Source organism: Nerophis lumbriciformis, linkage group LG02 (genome assembly GCF_033978685.3).
Source record: "Nerophis lumbriciformis linkage group LG02, RoL_Nlum_v2.1, whole genome shotgun sequence".
Classification (NCBI taxonomy): Eukaryota; Metazoa; Chordata; class Actinopteri; order Syngnathiformes; family Syngnathidae; genus Nerophis; species Nerophis lumbriciformis.
The window spans coordinates 25,092,501-25,110,929 of record NC_084549.2 but is presented as its reverse complement, the minus strand read 5'-3'; the positions used below and the strand labels follow the sequence as shown (position 1 = coordinate 25,110,929).

At 39.7% G+C, this 18,429-nt stretch overlaps 1 protein-coding gene across 2 annotated transcripts in view; it reads right to left on the bottom strand.

Annotated features, from left to right (window-relative positions):
* The window catches only part of LOC133605885 (lutropin-choriogonadotropic hormone receptor-like), a 57,675-nt gene that overhangs the window by 14,579 nt on the left and 24,667 nt on the right, over positions 1-18,429 (bottom strand). Inside the window, exons 1-5 of one of the 2 annotated variants that reach the window (XM_061959258.2) lie at positions 17,458-17,515; positions 14,598-14,672; positions 14,408-14,485; positions 14,241-14,309; positions 14,072-14,146 (exon numbers count right to left, since the gene is read on the bottom strand). In XM_061959258.2, the coding sequence (XP_061815242.1) occupies positions 14,072-14,146; positions 14,241-14,309; positions 14,408-14,485; positions 14,598-14,650 (275 nt within the window). In that variant the 5' untranslated portion in view covers positions 14,651-14,672; positions 17,458-17,515. Of the gene's footprint in view, positions 1-14,071; positions 14,147-14,240; positions 14,310-14,407; positions 14,486-14,597; positions 14,673-17,457; positions 17,516-18,429 lie in introns of those variants that run through there. The other variant, XM_061959248.2, reaches the window with a different exon arrangement.

Sequence of the window (18,429 nt, the reverse complement as noted above, 5' to 3'; positions counted from 1 at the left end):
AATGTGCGAGAAAATGAGAGCAGACAGTGTTGACAAACAATGTTGCAACCTTGTGTGGGAACCGCAGGTGCAGAAACACAAAAGAAGAATCCCTGTAGGATGCAGAAACTGGCAGAGAAATTTTCCGTGCAACGTTCATATTGTTGTTACTCAGCCAGCGTTTGTGGGTCTGATGGACACGTTGCATTTTGTGGCTTTTAATGCCTCACAATCAAACACTTTTATGTTAAAATACCGAACAGATGTTTATTGGGATAAGGCAAGCATCTGTTAAGTATTTTAACATAAAAGTGTTTGATTGTGAGGCATTAAAAGCCACAAAATGCAACGGGTCCATCAGACCCACAAACACTGGCTGAGTAACAACAATATGAACGTTGCACAAGGGTTAAGAATAACAATTCCCCCAAATGTTATTGAAGAAGGCATGTATTTTTGGTAATTGGTATACTGTATAGCTCTTTACTATCCAACGCGCTCTACATTATATGACACATTCACCCTTTCACACACTGGTGGCTAACCACCACCCATCAGGAGCAAGGTGGAGCAAGTTGGGTGAAGTGTCTTGACCAAGGACTAGGACGGCGGAAGCTGAATTCGTACCAGGCACCCTCAAGTTGCCTGCACGGCCGCTCTACCATCTGAGCCACACGGCCCAAATTCTTCAACCAAATTGCTCGACAATAGTGATGTGCGGGTCGATGTTGAAATATTGATACCACCGCCGGTACGAGATCTTTATGGTGTAATATCGATTCTTAACTCAAAATATCGATAATTTTGATACTTTAGAATTTGAGATAATGTACAGCACAGGCCAAAAGTTTGGACACACCTTCTCATTCAATGCATTTTCTTTATTTTCATGACTATTTACATTGTAGATTGTCACTAAAGGCATCAACACTATGAATGAACACATGTGGAGTTATGTACTTAACAACAAAAAGTGAAATACCTGAAAACATGTTTTATATTCTAGTTTCTTCAAAATAGCCACCCTTTGCTCTGATTGCTTTTTCGCACACTCTTGGCATTCTCTCGATGGGCTTCAAGAGGTAGTCACCTGAAATGGTTTTCACTTCACATGTGCTCGAAGCTCATCGAGAGAATGCCAAGAGTGTGCAAAACAGTTATCAGAGCAAATGCATTTTCCCATCGATAACGTGACATCATCGCGATCGCGTCACTGTGTCCATATGACTTGCCTGAGCGGCTCGGAGACACCGAGAGTACCAAGCGGTAGAAAGTGGATTAGAAAGGACAGATTAAAAAAAAAAAATTTACAAAAAAATACTTTTTTTTTTTTTACTTGGGACTTCCCGCGGGCTGGATTTTGGACGCTGGCAGGCCGTAGTTTGGGGACCCCTGCTTTAAATGATGTTCAGTATGCAGTTTTGTCAATGTATTTGTCTTTTATCATAGCTACATGAATGAAAATTGCATTTAAAAACGTGTGTAAGTCGATTGAGTATCTAGAAAGCTATGACAATTCATAGCGCCTTCCTCTAGATCAGTGGTTCTTAACCTGGGTTCGATGGAACCCTAGGGGTTCGGTGAGTCGGGCTCAGGGGTTCGGCGGAGGTCAAGACACACCCGACTCATCGTGTAACTAAAAACTTCTCCCTATCGGCGTATTACGGATACGACAACAGCAGAAGTCAGACTGATTTGCAGGTGTGTCATTTGTTGTGAGTTTATGCACTGTGTTGGTTTTGTTCTTTGAACAAGGTGATGTTCATGCACGGTTCATTTTGTGCACCAGTAAAAAAACATGGTAACACTTTAGTATGGGGAACATATTCACCATTAATTAGTTGCTTATTAACATGCAAATTAGTAACATATTGGCTCTTAACTAGTCATTATTAAGTACTTATTAATGCCTTATTTGGCATGGCCTTATTATAACCCTAACTCTCTAACCCTAACCCTAACCAAAAAACTCTAAATTAAGTCTTTGTTACTTAGAATATGTTCTCCATACTAAAGTGTTACCAAAAACATATAACTTTGTCTTGAATTTGAAAAAAATAAAAACAAATTATTTTTCACTAAAGAAGGGTTCGGTGAATGCGCATATGAAACTGGTGGGGTTTGGTACCTCCAACAAGGTTAAGAACCACTGGTCTAGATGGAGATGTCGACCGGTTCAAGATGGCGGCAGCAGGTCGATGTGGCGTCTATAAGATGTCTATGGTATGGACAACTCGGTTTCAGACGATCTCCTCAATGATTGGTCAAAAGTCCTCACGTGACTACATGACGCCATGTTGGACACCAGTTCGGAGTTGCCGCTAAGCCACACTGAACTTCCTCATTAAAAAATTATTTTAATTGAAGAGTTTTTGTCGGCAAGGAGACGTCCACTCGCCAAAAATGCAGGAAGCGTTTACATAGAATCGAAGAAAATGATGGAAAGGAAAGGTTAGCCGAGAAGGAGTGCCAATGAATAACAAGAGTAACTTGAGGATGTAAGCAAGCACACATACTCATGGGGAATGTGGCATTTCTCACTCTCAGTAACAGTCAATTAATACACTTTGCCTGACAAAACTTTGCTTTAAAATTGCACCTTTTCTGCATGTGTCACCAATAAAACAAACGAAACTAATAAATATTGCAGTAAAAAGCTGCATTAGTTCAGTGGTTCTCGTCATATTTGTCTGGGAGTAGCTTTAGTGTTACAGCTAATCAAATTAGGAATGAGTCAGCAGATTTGTTGTGTGGCGCGCCTCAAGGTTCTGTTTTGGGCCCTTTATTGTTTTTGCTGTATTTGAACCCTTTGGGAAAGATCATTCAAAGGTTTAGTGATGTTTCTTTTCACTTTTTTTTGCTGATGACATCCAGCTCTTCTGCGCTTTGAAGCCTTGAATTGATTTAAGTGGACCCCGACTTAAACAAGTTGAAAAACGTATTCGGGTGTTACCATTTAGTGGTCAATTGTACGGAATATGTACTGTACTGTGCAATCTACTAATAAAAGTCTCAATCAATCAATCAGTCTAAGAAGCAGGAGCTCAACTCTTGGCTTCATTGTTTAGTACAGTGCTTTTCAACCGCACACTAGTGTGCCGTGAGATATTGTCTGTTGTGCCGTGGGAAATTATGCAACTTCACCTAATTGGTCCAAAAAATATTTTTTGCAAATCAATAATTATAATCTGCAAACAATGTGCCGTTGCTTAGTGTCTGTGCTGTGTAAAACTCGGCAGGGTACCGTATTTACTTGAATTAGCGCACCGGCGGTAATTAATTTAAAACCTCTTCTCACTCCGGCGCTTACCAAAGGCATGCGGTAAATTTAGGCATGCGCTTATAAATTTGAGCGTGATGTAAGGATAATCATGACATCGCTTAATGCCGCAATAAAATTTAAAGCACAATGAATCATCCCGGGAGTTCTTTTTGTTTGGGTCTGAAAAGGCAATTATAACGTGACACTCTTTATTTTTACAAGTGGTCATTCAACAATTACGTACGCATTTTTCTCCAGGATTTTGACCCCAACCCCCGTACGCAAAATTTACTATACAAATGATGGTACTTAATTGTGCGCATTTCCCCCCAGGATTTTGACCCTCAATCCCACCCCCATGTACCGTATTTTTCGGAGTATAAGTCACACCTGCCGAAAATGCATTATAAAGAAGGAAAAAAACATATATAAGTCGCACTGGAGTATAGGTCGCATTTCTGGGGGAAATTTATTTGATAAAACCCAACACCAAGAATAGACATTTGAAAGAAAATTTTAAATAAATAAAGAATAGTGAACAACAGGCTGAATACGTGTACGTTATATGACGCATAAATAACCAACTGAGAACGTACCTGGTATGTTAATGTAACATATTATGGTAAGAGTCATTCAAATAACTATAACATATAGAACATGCTATACGTTTACCAAACAATCTGTCACTCCTAATCGCTAAATCCCATGAAATCTTATATGTCTAGTCCCTTACGTGAATGAGCTGAATAATATTATTTGATATTTTACGGTAATGTGTTAATAATTTCACACATAAGTCGCTCCTGAGTATAAGTCGCACCCCCGGCCAAACTATGAAAAAAACTGCGACTTATAGTCCAAAAAATACGGTAGTTGTTGAATGGCTCCCAAGTGCCTGCGTTATAACACAGCGATACAATGTATACCGGTATAATCAATTGTGGTATATTATGCTGTGATGTTGCACACAGGACTCAAGACATATGTTATGTCACTCGTGACGTGTCACTCGTGACGTGTCACTCGTGACGTGTCACTCGTGACGTGTCACTCGTGACGTGTCACTCGTGACGTGCCACTCGTGACGTGCCACTCGTGACGTGCCACTCGTGACGTGCCACTCGTGACGTGCCACTCGTGACGTGCCACTCGTGACGTGCCACTCGTGACGTGCCACTCGTGACGTGCCACTCGTGACGTACTGTATACCAGTGCAAAAAATACGCTGAACGAACATTTGCAATACCGCGAACTGCCGGGTAACGCTAAAAACGTAGTAGGTACGTGACTTACCCGGCGGTAATTCTAGGCATGCGCTAATTATTTTGCGAAACGAGTTTGACCCTGCGGTAAATCGAGGCATGCGCATACTATATACCCGGCGGCAATTCAAGGAAATACGGTAACCATGTAATACTCCATGTCAGTAGGTGGCAGCAGGTAGTTAATTGCTTTGTAAAAGTCGGAATGTGTCAGGTGAGACAAGGATGGTTTGTTGTGATCCCAATATGCAGACCGCAACAGGAGACAATGTGCAGGTAAAAAGGTATGTAATGCTTAAACAAAAAATTAACAAAGGGGAAAGGCAATGGCTATGCAAAACGAAAGTAAAACTGAATTGGCTACAAAGTAAACAGAAACAGAATGCTGGACGACAGCAAAAACGTACAGCGTCCACAAAGTACATCCGTTCTTGACATGACAAACAACAATGTCCACACAAAGAAGGATAGCAACAATGTAAATAGTCTTGCTTGCTAACACAAACCAGGTGTGCGGAATAGCGCTCAAAGGAAGACATGAAACTGCTACAGGAAAACACCAACAAAACAGGAAGGGCCACCAAAATAACAGCGCAAGACAAGAACTAAAATACTGCACACAGGAAAACACCAACAAACTCAAAATAAGGCACGACAACCTGGTGGAGTTTCATTTTTTAACGTTTTCTGCTGGTGGTGTGCGTCCGGATTTTTTAATGAGAAAAATGTGCCTTGCCTCAAAAAAGGTTGAAAAACACTGGTTTAGTGGACATAAAACAATTGTTAAGCGATACATCTCTGGAGCTCAATGCAGACAAAACAGAAACACTGGCTTAGGGTTGTACGGTATACCGGTATTAGTATAGTACCGTGATATTAATGAATCATATTCGGTACTATACCTCCGCTAAAAGGTACCGGTTCCCCACCCAACCCCCCCAGCCCCCTGTGGTCGTCACGTCGTGACATTGCTGGTTTACGAGCAGACGAGCATGTTCGGCAGCGCACACAGAGTACTTACAAGCAGACACAGTGTGTAGACAGAAAGGGGATAATGGACGCATTTTGGCTTAAAAAATAAAGATAAAGATGAAGTTATAACTGAAACCCCCTCAGGAAGAGGTGCTTTAAGACATGGCTAGCTAGCTAGCGGCTAACGTCCATCGGCAGTTTGCAGTGTTTTAGCTACTTCTAAATTACTAATCCTCGCGTCCATGGCGACAAATTGGGTACGTTTCTTACAAGTATCATCCCTGCAGGACGAGGAAAAGCTAAACATGCTTCACTGCACACTGTAGCTCACCGGCGTACCTGAATGTAAACAAATGCCATGGGTGGATCGACAATTGACATCCACTGTAATGATACAAAGTACAAGAGCGTATATAGTCGATACTACTATGATTACATCGCAAAATCTTGTTTAGTTTTTTTCAAATTTATATTACGTTTATAAACTCAGGAAATACGTCTCAATACACATGAGGACTTTAAATATGACCAATGTATGACCCTGCAACGACTTGGTATCGGATCGATACCCAAATGTGTGGTGTCATCCAAAACTAATGTAAAGTATCAAACAACAGAAGAATAAGTGATTATTACATTTTAACAGAAGTGTAGATAGAACATGTTAAAAGAGAAAATAAGCAGATATTAACAGTAAATGAACAAGTAGATTAATAATTAATTTTCTACCACTTGTCCTTAATAATGTTAACAAAATAATAGAATGGAAAATGACACAATACGTTACTGCATATGTCAGCAGCTAAATTAGGAGCCTTTGTTTGCTTACTTACTAATAAAAGACAAGTTGTCTTGTACGTTCACTATTTTATTTAAGGACAAACTTGCAATAAGAAATATATGTTTAATGTACCCTGAGATTTTTTGTTAAAATAATGTAAAAACGAATAATGCAATTTTTTGTGGTCCCCTTTATTTAGAAAAGTATCAAAAAATACATTTTGGTACAGGTACCAAAATATTGGTATCGGGACAATACTACACTGGCTATTGCACCTGATGATTTGGTTCCAGGGATTAAACAGTACTTGGGTGATTTAGGCCAGTCTACTAAACCAAGCCTCAGAAACATGGGATTTATCTTTGACAAAGACATGTCATTAGTGCAGCATTGTAAGCAGCTGACGAGGAACGGCTTTTCTTCATCTAAGGAACATCTCTAAACTTAGGTAAATGGTGTCACAGAATGATTTGGAGCGCATCGTTCATGCGTTTGTGTCCTCGTGGTTAGACTACTGTAACGGTCTATTTTCATGTATGAACAAGAAAGAGCTCTCTTGACTGCAACTAGAAAGTGGTTAAACAAGTGGTTTAACAAAAAAATAACAAAAAAAACATTTAAGTGTGTACATTTTTCACAATTACCGTACTACGAATTATATTTAATAAAAATTGCTCATTGGTCCGAGAAATTTGTTTGACATTCATGCTTGTAACTCACCCTGTCACAAAAACAGTCCAAGAGAAGCGAGAAACAATTTGCAGTCATGTTGTTGTTATGATAGAATAAACATTCAATGATAGTTAACATTAGCTATGCAGATCGCTATCATTGGCTAACAACACACAATGTGCACATGTTAACACCCTCCCCCCACCACATCCCACCTCCCCGGATTGTAAATAATCAAATGTAAATAACCAAATGTATATACTTGTTCTTATGCTTTCTGAGCTCACTATGTTCACTGCTCGCTGTACATATCCTACCAAGTCAGACCTACACTGTTTCAATGTCCATTTCTCAGATGATATAATTGTTGATGACTGAAGTGCTGATATTAACCAAACCTAACCCCCCGGCCCCAACCCCCTCCACATCCCATAAATAATGAAAATAATTCAATGTATATACTCTGATGATTGACTTGTGTGATGACTGTATTATGCTGATAGTACCGTATTTTTCGGAGTATAAGTCGCACCGGAGTATAAGTCGCACCTGCCGAAAATGCATAATAAAGAAGGAAAAAAAACATATATAAGTCGCATTTTTGGGGGAACTTTATTTGATAAAACCCAACACCAAGAATAGACATTTGAAAGGCAATTTAAACTAAATAAAGAATAGTGAACAACAGGCTGAATAAGTGTACGTTATATGACGCACAAATAACCAACTGAGAACGTGCCTGGTATGTTAACGTAACATATTATGGTAAGAGTCATTCAAATAACTATAACATATAGAACATGCTATACGTTTACCAAACAATCTGTCACTCCTAATCGCTAAATCCCATGAAATCTCATACGTCTAGTCTCTTACGTGAATGAGCTAAATAATATTATTTGATATTTTACGGTAATGTGTTAATAATTTCACACATAAGTCGCTTCTGAGTATAAGTCGCACCCCCGGCCAAACTATGAAAAAAGCTGCGACTTATAGTCCGAAAAATACGGTATGTATTTGTACCATGAATTTATTAACGTGGACCCCGACTTAAACAAGTTGAAAAACTTATTCGGGAGTTACCATTTAGTGGTCAATTGTACGGAATATGTACTGAATTGTGCAATCTACTAATACAAGTTTCAATCAATCAATCAATCAATCAATCAATCAATCAATGTTATGTACGGGCATAGTTGCGTCATTGCATGCTGAAAGCTGTAAGTGGGCGGGATTTAATGCTTGACGTACTTGCAGCAGGCCTTTTGATGGCACTGTGTTGATATGTACAGTAGGAAGAGGATACATATGGCCCCAATTGTTGTGTTTTACCTGACACGTGAAACTTGACAAATTGTGGGGGTGCACTACCCACTTTGGCTGTCAGATAGCAGTACACTGGAAAAACTCACCAAATATATATTTCTAATCTTTAGTCCAAATACAGGCCTCAGATTTTTAATTTTTAAGGTCAAGGCAAGTGTTGCCTCAAATTAGGGCTTATATTTTAGGGCACCAAGGCAAGTTGGTATGAAGAAGAAGGAGCTCTCTTCAATGCAACTACTCCAAAACTCTGCAGCGAGAATTCTGACCCGCACAAATAAGAGGACCCACATGTCCCCTATTAAAAAATAAAACGTAATTGGCTGCCAGTGTCCTAATAGGATCAAGTTCAAATATCTGGTTCTAGCCTTCAGAGCTTTGCATGGTCAGGCTCCTTCCTACCTCAGTGATCTGATCCAGCCTTACACCCGAACTCGGGCTATGAGGTCCGTGGTTCGAAATCCGCTAAAGGTTCCACGCTCTCATTTTAGAACTAGAGGTGACCGATCTTTCCAGGCTGTTGCTACCATGCTTTGGAATGATTTCTCTTTACGCTCAATTGACTCTGTTGACACCTTCAAAAGCAATCTTAAGACTCATTTTTTTGTTCAGGCTTTTCATTAGCTACTCCTGGGCTGTTGTGATTTTTTACTTTGTCTTTTACTTTGTTTTTATATCGTTTCATATTTTATTTTAATATTGTTTTATATTGTTTTTATATTGTGCTTTTAGATTGTATATTGGCCTTTTATATTAGATGTCATTTTTGATACTTTAACTTTGTCGTGAAGCACTTTGTGGCTATTAAATGTGCAATTTATTGTTACTCACTTGCTTACTTAGTATTCAAGTTCATATGATTATCAAGAAATCAGGAAGCCATGCAGACTGGCCACAGCAAAACATATGAAAAATATTCAAAGAAACCAAGAGTTAAAGCACAGACATAGAGCAGTGAGTACAAACAACACATTGGAGGCAGCCAACACAGTTGACATATTCTCCGTAATTGTTAGTCCAAAGCTAATGATTTTTTTTTTGGCAAAATGAGGGTAATATTTAAAAACATTTTTGGTCATTGTGTATTTTCTGACTTATATTGCGTGGAGCGTGTTCAAAGCGCACTGGTCACTATAAGCTTCATGAATATAGTCGCAGGGTGCGTTAAATACGGCTGCAAAATTACCCCCAAATCATCCACCCTGGACAAGTCGCCACCTCATCACAGGGCCAACACAGATAGACAGACAACATTCACACTCACATTCCCACACTAGGGCCAATTTTGTGTTGCCAATCAACCTATCCCCAGGTGCAATCATACTTTGATGAATTAAAAGCATGTTTTATTGTAAGTTTATTAGGTTGAGTATGTTTAGAACTGTATGAAGACTTATTATTTTGGTTTAATTTTTTTAGGAAAACTAACATCAGAACGACTGCAATGTTTCCACACATATCCCAGGTCCCCCAACCTGGCACCTCTTGTTTGGTGTCCATCCTCTCTCCATTCAAGTCTCTGGGGTCCCCCCGACCAGTACGTTTACTCAACACGCAGCATCAGACAGAAAGGTAATAACAATGTTTGTACAATCCACTGATGCTGTTTGCGGCTAAATTAACAACATTAGCGCCGCTGAAAACATTACGATGCTACTGGTCCGACGTTTCCTGAAGCAAACAGATCATTTACCAGCTGTTATTGACATCATGTTAAAGGTGAACATTATCACCAGACCTATGTAAGCGTCAATATATACTTTGATGTTGCAGAAAAAAGACCATACATTTTTTTAACCGATTTCCGAACTCTAAATGGGTGAATTTTGGCGAATTAAACGCCTTTCTATTATTCGCTCTCGGAGCGGGAAGCAATCCGCCATTTTCTCAAACACATTACAAACACCGAGTCAAATCAGCTCTGTTATTTTCCGTTTTTTCGACTGTTTTCCGTACCTTGGAGACATCATGCCTCGTCGGTGTGTTGTCGAAGGGTGTAACAACACGAACAGGGACGGATTCAAGTTGCACCAGTGGCCCAAAGATGCGAAAGTGGCAAGAAATTGGACGTTTGTTCCGCACACTTTACCGACGAAAGCTATGCTACAACAGAGATGGCAAGAATGTGTGGATATCCTGCGACACTCAAAGCAGATGCATTTCCAACAATAAAGTCAAAGAAATCTGCCGCCAGACCCCCATTGAATCTGCCGGAGTGTGTGAGCAATTCAGGGACAAAGGACCTCGGTAGCACGGCAAGCAATGGCGGCAGTTTGTTCCCGCAGACGAGCGAGCTAAACCCCCTGGATGTCTTGGCTCACACCGTTCCTTATGCCACCGAAGATGATCAAGAGAAGAATATCGACCCTAGCTTCCCTGGCCTGCTGACATCAACTCCAAAACTGGACAGATCAGCTTTCAGGAAAAGAGCGCGGATGAGGGTATGTCTACAGAATATATTAATTGATGAAAATTGGGCTGTCTGCACTCTCAAAGTGCATGTTGTTGCCAAATGTATTTCATATGCTGTAAACCTAGTTCATAGTTGTTAGTTTCCTTTAATGCCAAACAAACACATACCAATCGTTGGTTAGAAGGCGATCGCCGAATTCGTCCTCGCTTTCTCCCGTGTCGCTGGCTGTCGTGTCGTTTTCGTCGGTTTCGCTTGCATACGGTTCAAACCGATATGGCTCAATAGCTTCAGTTTCTTCTTCAATTTCGTTTTCGCTACCTGCCTCCACACTACAACCATCCGTTTCAATACATGCGTAATCTGTTGAATCGCTTAAGCCGCTGAAATCTGAGTCTGAATCCGAGCTAATGTCGCTATAGCTTGCTGTTCTATGCGCCATGTTTGTTTGTGTTGGCTTCACTATGTGACGTCACAGGAAAATGGACGGGTGTATATAACGATGGTTAAAATCAGGCACTTTGAAGCTTTTTTTAGGGATATTGCGTGATGGGTAAAATTTTGAAAAAAACTTCGAAAAATAAAATAAGCCACTGGGAACTGATTTTTTATGGTTTTAACCCTTCTGAAATTGTGATAATGTTCCCCTTTAAAGATGGAACGGCGAGTATACCTGTCAACATTTGTCCAATCCGGGAGCCTAATTTACATCCTTTTTGTCACTAGTTAGTGTTATAACAACTAAGTAAACCATTTTGGAATGAGTTTTGATTGGCAGGTCAATAATTTAATGGTGGTTTAACTGCACAACAAATTAAAAACGTTCACAAGTTTTGTTTAATTTAAAATCCTAATTATTGATATGAAAGGTGGGTTTTAAGTTGAGCTATGCCAGTGTGGTGAAGAATATTTGTTGTATATTATTAGAGTGATGCTTATACTTCACCTTTTTCAGAAAATAGAAAAAAACGTTATCTGTACACTTAATTGATTTATTATATTTGATAGTTTGTGTTTGTATTAGATACTATACAGGTTGAACATTCCCTGCTGTGACTTTTATTATCATATTAATCATTTTATGAATAATTTTCCCTTTTTTCTGGCTTGAGCATCTGCCCCCCCGAATGTGTGTGCACATGCCGCACTGCATTATACCATCACTTGGTCGTGATAATATGTTTTAGAAGCTCATTTCAGGATCGCTTTTAAGTTTTTCTAAAGCTTAAGTATAATATCTTATTTCAAGAAATCTTACCAAGACAATTTAGATTTGTTTTCTTGGCATATTTCTTTGCTCATTACAAGCAAAAATTACTTGTAGTAATACATTTTTACTCTTTTTAAGAGGAGCATTTTTTCCAGTGTTGTTTTATGACAACTTCAATATTTACTACAGCGTCAGTTGCTAGGTAGAGTGGCGTTTTCCATCATTTTCAGCAGACTGCATTGCAAAACAATTACCCCGCCCTCTTCTTCTTATGCAAGATCCACCCAGAATTGGGCAATATGAATGATGAGCGCGTCTGCCATTTTAGTCCGAGCTGTAGTCAATAAGCTCATTCTTTTTCTCTATCATTCATCCTCTGCTGTCGCCATTTCTAATATTACGTACCGTACAGTTCTAACTTATATCTGTCAGTAGACTCGCTATGGAAGCGCTAAAAACTACCAGTACAAGAAAACTGACGGAGAGAAGACGCTGTTGAAGTGTACATATTTAAATAAGACCGCCTACAAAACAGCGCATCCTGAAGAGACGGTCAGAAAGCAGCTTGAAGATAGTCAATAAAACATAATCTACACATTTTGACCAAAGAATAATCAATACATGTTATGTAGACCACAAGGAAGTGTTTTAAATGTGGAAAAAAAAATCATAATATGACCCCGTTAATTGTAAAATTGTATGAAAATAGACCGGAACAGACCCACTAGAGATGCGCGGTTTGCGGACACAACCGCGGAGTCCGCGGATTATCCGCGGGTCGGGCGGTTGAAATAAAAAAAAATTTGATTTTAAATAGATTCAGGCGGGTGGCAGTTAAACCAATTCGGAAATATATATACATAGTTAAATGTTGTTACCCACATACGAAAAACGAGCAGGCACCTGCAGCATATGCCACAACAGAAGAAGAAAAAAAAAAGAGATGGCAACGCCGGCAGCAAACATGGTACGCGACAAACTAAAAAAGGGAATACTAAAGACCAGGGGAAAAAAAGGCCAGAAAAGTTCAGCGTGGACTCGTTTTTATGAGGTTGTAAATCAGGATGCTAGTAATGCTGGCTACGTGATTTGCAAGAGCTGCGACGCTGTTTATGTCTACGACAGTCACAAAACCGGGACATCTAACATGGTGCATCACATTTGTGCAAAACCCCGAATCTCCACAAACACCCTGAGCATGAGCAGTTTCGTCCGCCGTGATCCCAGAAGAGTGCCACAGGATGTTTAAACAAGATAGAACGCAGCTGCCTGCAGCAGTTTGAGTGGCACGAGCGTGCTTGGAGGCCGGTGCGCTCAGCGCGGCTCCCAGATGATTGCGCACTAGTGTGCGTCTGGGCCGTGACAGCGTGGCACGCATTGAATGTCTCTGCTACATTGGATCAGTCTCCTTTCTTTAACAGGCAAAAGCTTTATAACCTCACTAATGCCTTGCATCGTCTATATTAGATATATAACAACGGGCGGGTGCGGGCGGGTGCGGTTTTGATTAAATGTTCGTTCGGGTGGATGCGGATGGTTGACGACTTTTGTGATGCGGTTGCGGATGAAATAATTGCCTATCCGCGCATCCCTAAGACCCACTCATCGACAGTGCGCCTTATAATCTGGTGCGCCCTATGGTCCGAAAAATATGGGAGTAAAATTGTTATTTAAGACATGTCCGACTGCTCTTAAATTATTTCTGTTCTCCCCAGTTTTTTCTGTGCTCCTATGTGCGAGTGAAAAAGCTAAAGGTACAGCCCTGTGCAGTACACAAGATTTAAGTGAGGATAACTCCCGGTACTTTAGGAGCACAGTGCTCTAAAACAAGTCAAGTTTCCACAAGGCACGATCAGTCTACCTCAAATTGATGCCTTCTTCAAATGAGCTTTTACTCCTTTATTTATATAGTCTTCATGACTGAATAAGCTAGTAGTTAAAAGGTACTTTTTAAAGCTGATTTATGTTCAGCCCTCTTATTTTCTTCTAACCTTGAGACTATAAGAGCAGGTTGTTGGAAAGCTAAACAGCTCAGTGCCAGGCTGAAAAACCAAAACAGTGCACTGAGAGGTGATAAAGCAGCAACAGATTAGTCATGTTTAAAAAAAAAAAAATGATAACAGGTTTAAAAAATGACAAGACGAATAAATATTTGTAACATGTATTATTCATGAAATAATTTGTTTTCAATACTCACAAATAAAATGGACCAGTGGCTCCCCTAAATGCATCCTCCGGAAGCTTTCTAAGACATCTGTTGTGACTTAAATCTCTGCAAACGTAGAAAAAGAAAAACAAGTGAGGAGAGCTCTTTACTAGAAAAAAAACATACAACATCTAACAACAATTGGTAAGGGAAGACTTACAGTCTTCTGAGGTTAGTTCCATTGAAAGCAAAAGGATTCACTTCCTTGATACCACAACTGACCAGGTTTCTGTAAACACAGGTGGTCAACATGCAGTCACATTTGGGAAGCATTAACAGCGTGTTCTAATAAAGTGCCAAGACAAAGTATTGGCTCCTTGCACGCACATGTCAAGTATCATCTTTGAAATACCACAGAAGGAGTTGGCAGGGACGCTTGTGATCGCCATGTTGTCTTCTATCGATCTACAAAACCAAATACATTCCACTCTAAAAAGTTCAGATTTGATTAATAGATAAAAATTCTATGAAATGTAAAAGTGCAACCAATGTAATTGTTTTAAAAGAAATTACTCACAGGAAGAATACGATTCCCACAAAGGATATAGTAGATAAATCTGGCAGGTGCATCAAACCAGTGTTATAGATGCGCCTGTAAGGAAAAGTGAATTGGTGAAGTGAATTATATTTATATAGTGCTTTTTCTCTAGTGACTCAAAGCGCTTTACATAGTGAAACCCAATATCTAAGTTACATTTAAACCAGTGTGGGTGGCACTGGGAGCAGGTGGGTAAAGTGTCTTGGCCAAGGATACAACGGCAGTGACTAGGATGGCGGAAGCGGGGATCGAACCTGGAACCCTCAAGTTGCTGGCACGACCGCTCTACCAACCGAGCTATACCGCCCCAAAAAGCATGCCATAATGTCGTAACATTAAGTCCATCCATGCAACATCATTTTTGGTGGCACTGGTACTTGGTGTATGAAGTGATTTTATAAACAATAATTGATCCTGCATGAATGGTGAAAAAAACAAATTGCAGTGGACACCACATATTTAGGATTTAGCATTTGCAAACCCGCATTTTTTGGCCCGCATTTGCTCAAGTTGATGAAAATGATTAAACATCCATCCATTTTCTACCGCTTATTCCCTTCGGAGTCGCGGGGGGTGCTGGAGCCTATTTCAGCTACAATCGGGCGGAAGGCGGGGTACACCGTGGACAAGTCGCCACCTCATCGCAGGGCCAACACAGATAGACAGACAACATTCACACTCACATTCACACACTAGGGCCAATTTAGTGTTGCCAATCAACCTATCCCCAGGTGCATTTTTTTGGAGGTGGGAGGAAGCCGGAGTACCCGGAGGGAACCCACACAGTCACGGGGAGAACATCCAAACTCCACACAGAAAGATCCCGAGGCCGGGATTGAACTCACGACTACTCAGGACCTTCGTATTGTGAGGCAGACGCACTAACCCCTCTTCCACCATGCTGCCCATGATTAAACATGTGATAACAAATCATTATATACTAAAATCCAAACACCTCGTGCTAAACGGCGTGTGCGATCTATAAAATAACGGGTACCATTAGTGGGCGTGTTGCAATTTACTAAGACTGCATGTGCAATTGAAAAGTAAATGAGGATTTTGCCTGTACTTTACGAGGCAATACCACGGAGACACTCTCATTTACTGCACATTCATGTTATCATGCTCCTACCTGTGGCATTTTGCTATGTTTTCAAACATGCAGGAGACTACTTTTGTATGGGAATTTAGAAGCAGTCCTGCAGGCATCTACTTAGAAACCATTTATTTTTCACAGCTAAAGGTGCGCTCATTAGTAGGAGGCTGCACGTACGCCGCTCAAGATGCAAAAAAATGCAATTTTTTTTTCTTATAAGAAATATTTAATAATACATATTCTATGTGAAAAGGACACCAAAATGCATCAATTGAATTTGTTTTAATCAGCCCCTTAGGTCTTCTAGCAGCTATAAAATTATAGAAGGATGTTGCTGAATAGACTATATGTCTAATATTTTTTATAACGGACCATCCAAAAATGTTGACACACACACACACACACACACACACACACACACACACATAGGACAGAGGATTCTCGTCTGTCCATCGTCTGTCTGTGCAGTGCGAGCACCAATCCTGCAGCTGTGTGTGGTACTGTCAGTTTGCATGTCTTTCTGACTTGGGCTAAATAAACTGCAAAATAGTGCTTGGAAAAACGGTGGTGTGTTAATAAATCTTTTTGCGCGTGCTAAATAATTATATTTGCATCTTCTCCTCCCACTATTCTGGGCGTGTTAATGATCAGCATATGTTTTGCATACAGTATTAATGCAGACAGACACAAAGTGGTTTGCACACCTTATTCTGCTCACTTAAAGGGGAGCTGCCCTTTTTTGGAATTGTGCCTATCATTCACAATCATTATGAAAGACATGACGACGGATGTATTTTTTAAAAATGCATTCTAAATTTTAAATTAAAGTAAGTCCGCTTACAGTGGAGCCAATTGGAGCTCCACTATTCCGCCCAAAATGTTTTATAAATAACCATTCAAAAAGCGGCAACAATACTGCATTTGCATTTCTTGACTTGAATATTAACCAAGTATTAGTGATATTGTTATTATAAGCGCTAACGCAGACAAATGATTTATAGTGATCACTTTTGTGTGTCCCTATGTTTACATCATCGAGTGGTCTGCTGTTTCCTCACTCCCTTGCACCCTGTAATTTATTCTAGATCAGTGGTTCTTAACCTTGTTGGAAGTACCGAACCCCACCAGTTTCATATGCGCATTTACCGAGCCCTTCTTCAGTGAAAAATAAAATGTAGTTTTATTTCAAATTCAAGACAAAGTTATATGTTTTTGGTAACACTTTAGTATGGGGAACATATTCTAAGTAAAAAAGACTTAATTTAGAGTTTTTTGGTTAGGGTTAGGGTCAGAGGGTTAGGGCCAGGGTTAGTGGGTTAGGGTTATAATAAGGCCATGCCGAATATGGCATTAATAAGTACTTAATAATGACTAGTTAAGAGCCAATATGTTACTAATTTGCATGTTAATAAGCAACTAATTAATGGTAAATATGTTCCCCATACTAAAGTGTAACCATGTTTTTTTTTACTGGTGCACAAAATGAACCGTGAATGAACATCACCTTGTTCAAAAAACAAAACCAACACAGTGCATAAACTCACAACAAATGACACACCTGCAAATCAGTGTGACTTCTGCTGTTGCCGTATCCGTAATACGCCGATAGGGAGAAGTTTTTATTTACACGATGTGTATGTTTTGACCTCCGCCGAACCCCTGAGCCCGACTCACCGAACCCCTAGGGTTCGATCGAACCCAGGTCAAGAACCACTGTTCGAGATCATAAATCATGCATCTCACCTGAAAAGTAGATGGCTGAGAATATAATCCAACAAGTCGGGACACTTTGACAGCCATATAGGACCTGGAATTGGCGAGGACGACACAAAAAGCGCTTGTTTCCCTTCTTATTGGCGGTTTATTTAAGAAATATATATATTCTTATTATGTATAATTAATTTTACTTAGAATGTATTTATTTTAGCACTGTGTAATTGTATGTAAATGTTCTTCCTTCGTTTTTATTAATACTTTCTTTTGCAGTATATTTTATTAGTAATTATTTGTGCAAACAGAGACGTAAGTCTTGATAATAATCCTTGTGATCATTTGACAAGGTTTATTCAGTTAAACTATAAGCAGGTTAGATATAATTATTTAATACAATTCAAATCAAAAGTAAAATGACTAATTCAGTGTTAAAATTTGAGTGATTCCCAGACCCCTCTTTAGTGGAAAAGTTGGGCCCCGAGGTCAAAAAGGTTAAGAACCCCTGCTCTATACAACAGGAGCACTCTAGTGTTTTTAGGAATTTGCTCCATAAATGTTTCTCACAAGTTTTGAACTGAACTTGGGGGCCCGTTTGGTGTCATGCCCGGGCCGGATTTGGCCCCCAGGTCGGCAGTTGAATAACCCTGTTTATGCTTGGGCCTATATTTGATAAGTCAATAAACCGGACGATAAATGAAAATGAAGTCGGTAAATTTGCCAGCCTCGATAATCGCCATGCATTGTTAGGTTACATGAGCGGTTACCGTATTTTTCGGAGTATAAGTCGCTCCGGAGTATATGTCGCATCGGCCGAAAATGCACAATAAAGAAGGAAAAAAATATATATGTCGCACTGGAGTATAAGTCGCATTTTTGGGAGAAATTTATTTGATAAAATCCAACACCAAGAATAGACATTTGAAAGGCAATTTAAAATAAATAAAGAATAGTGAACAACAGGCTGAATAAGTGTACGTTATATGAAGCATAAATAACCAACTG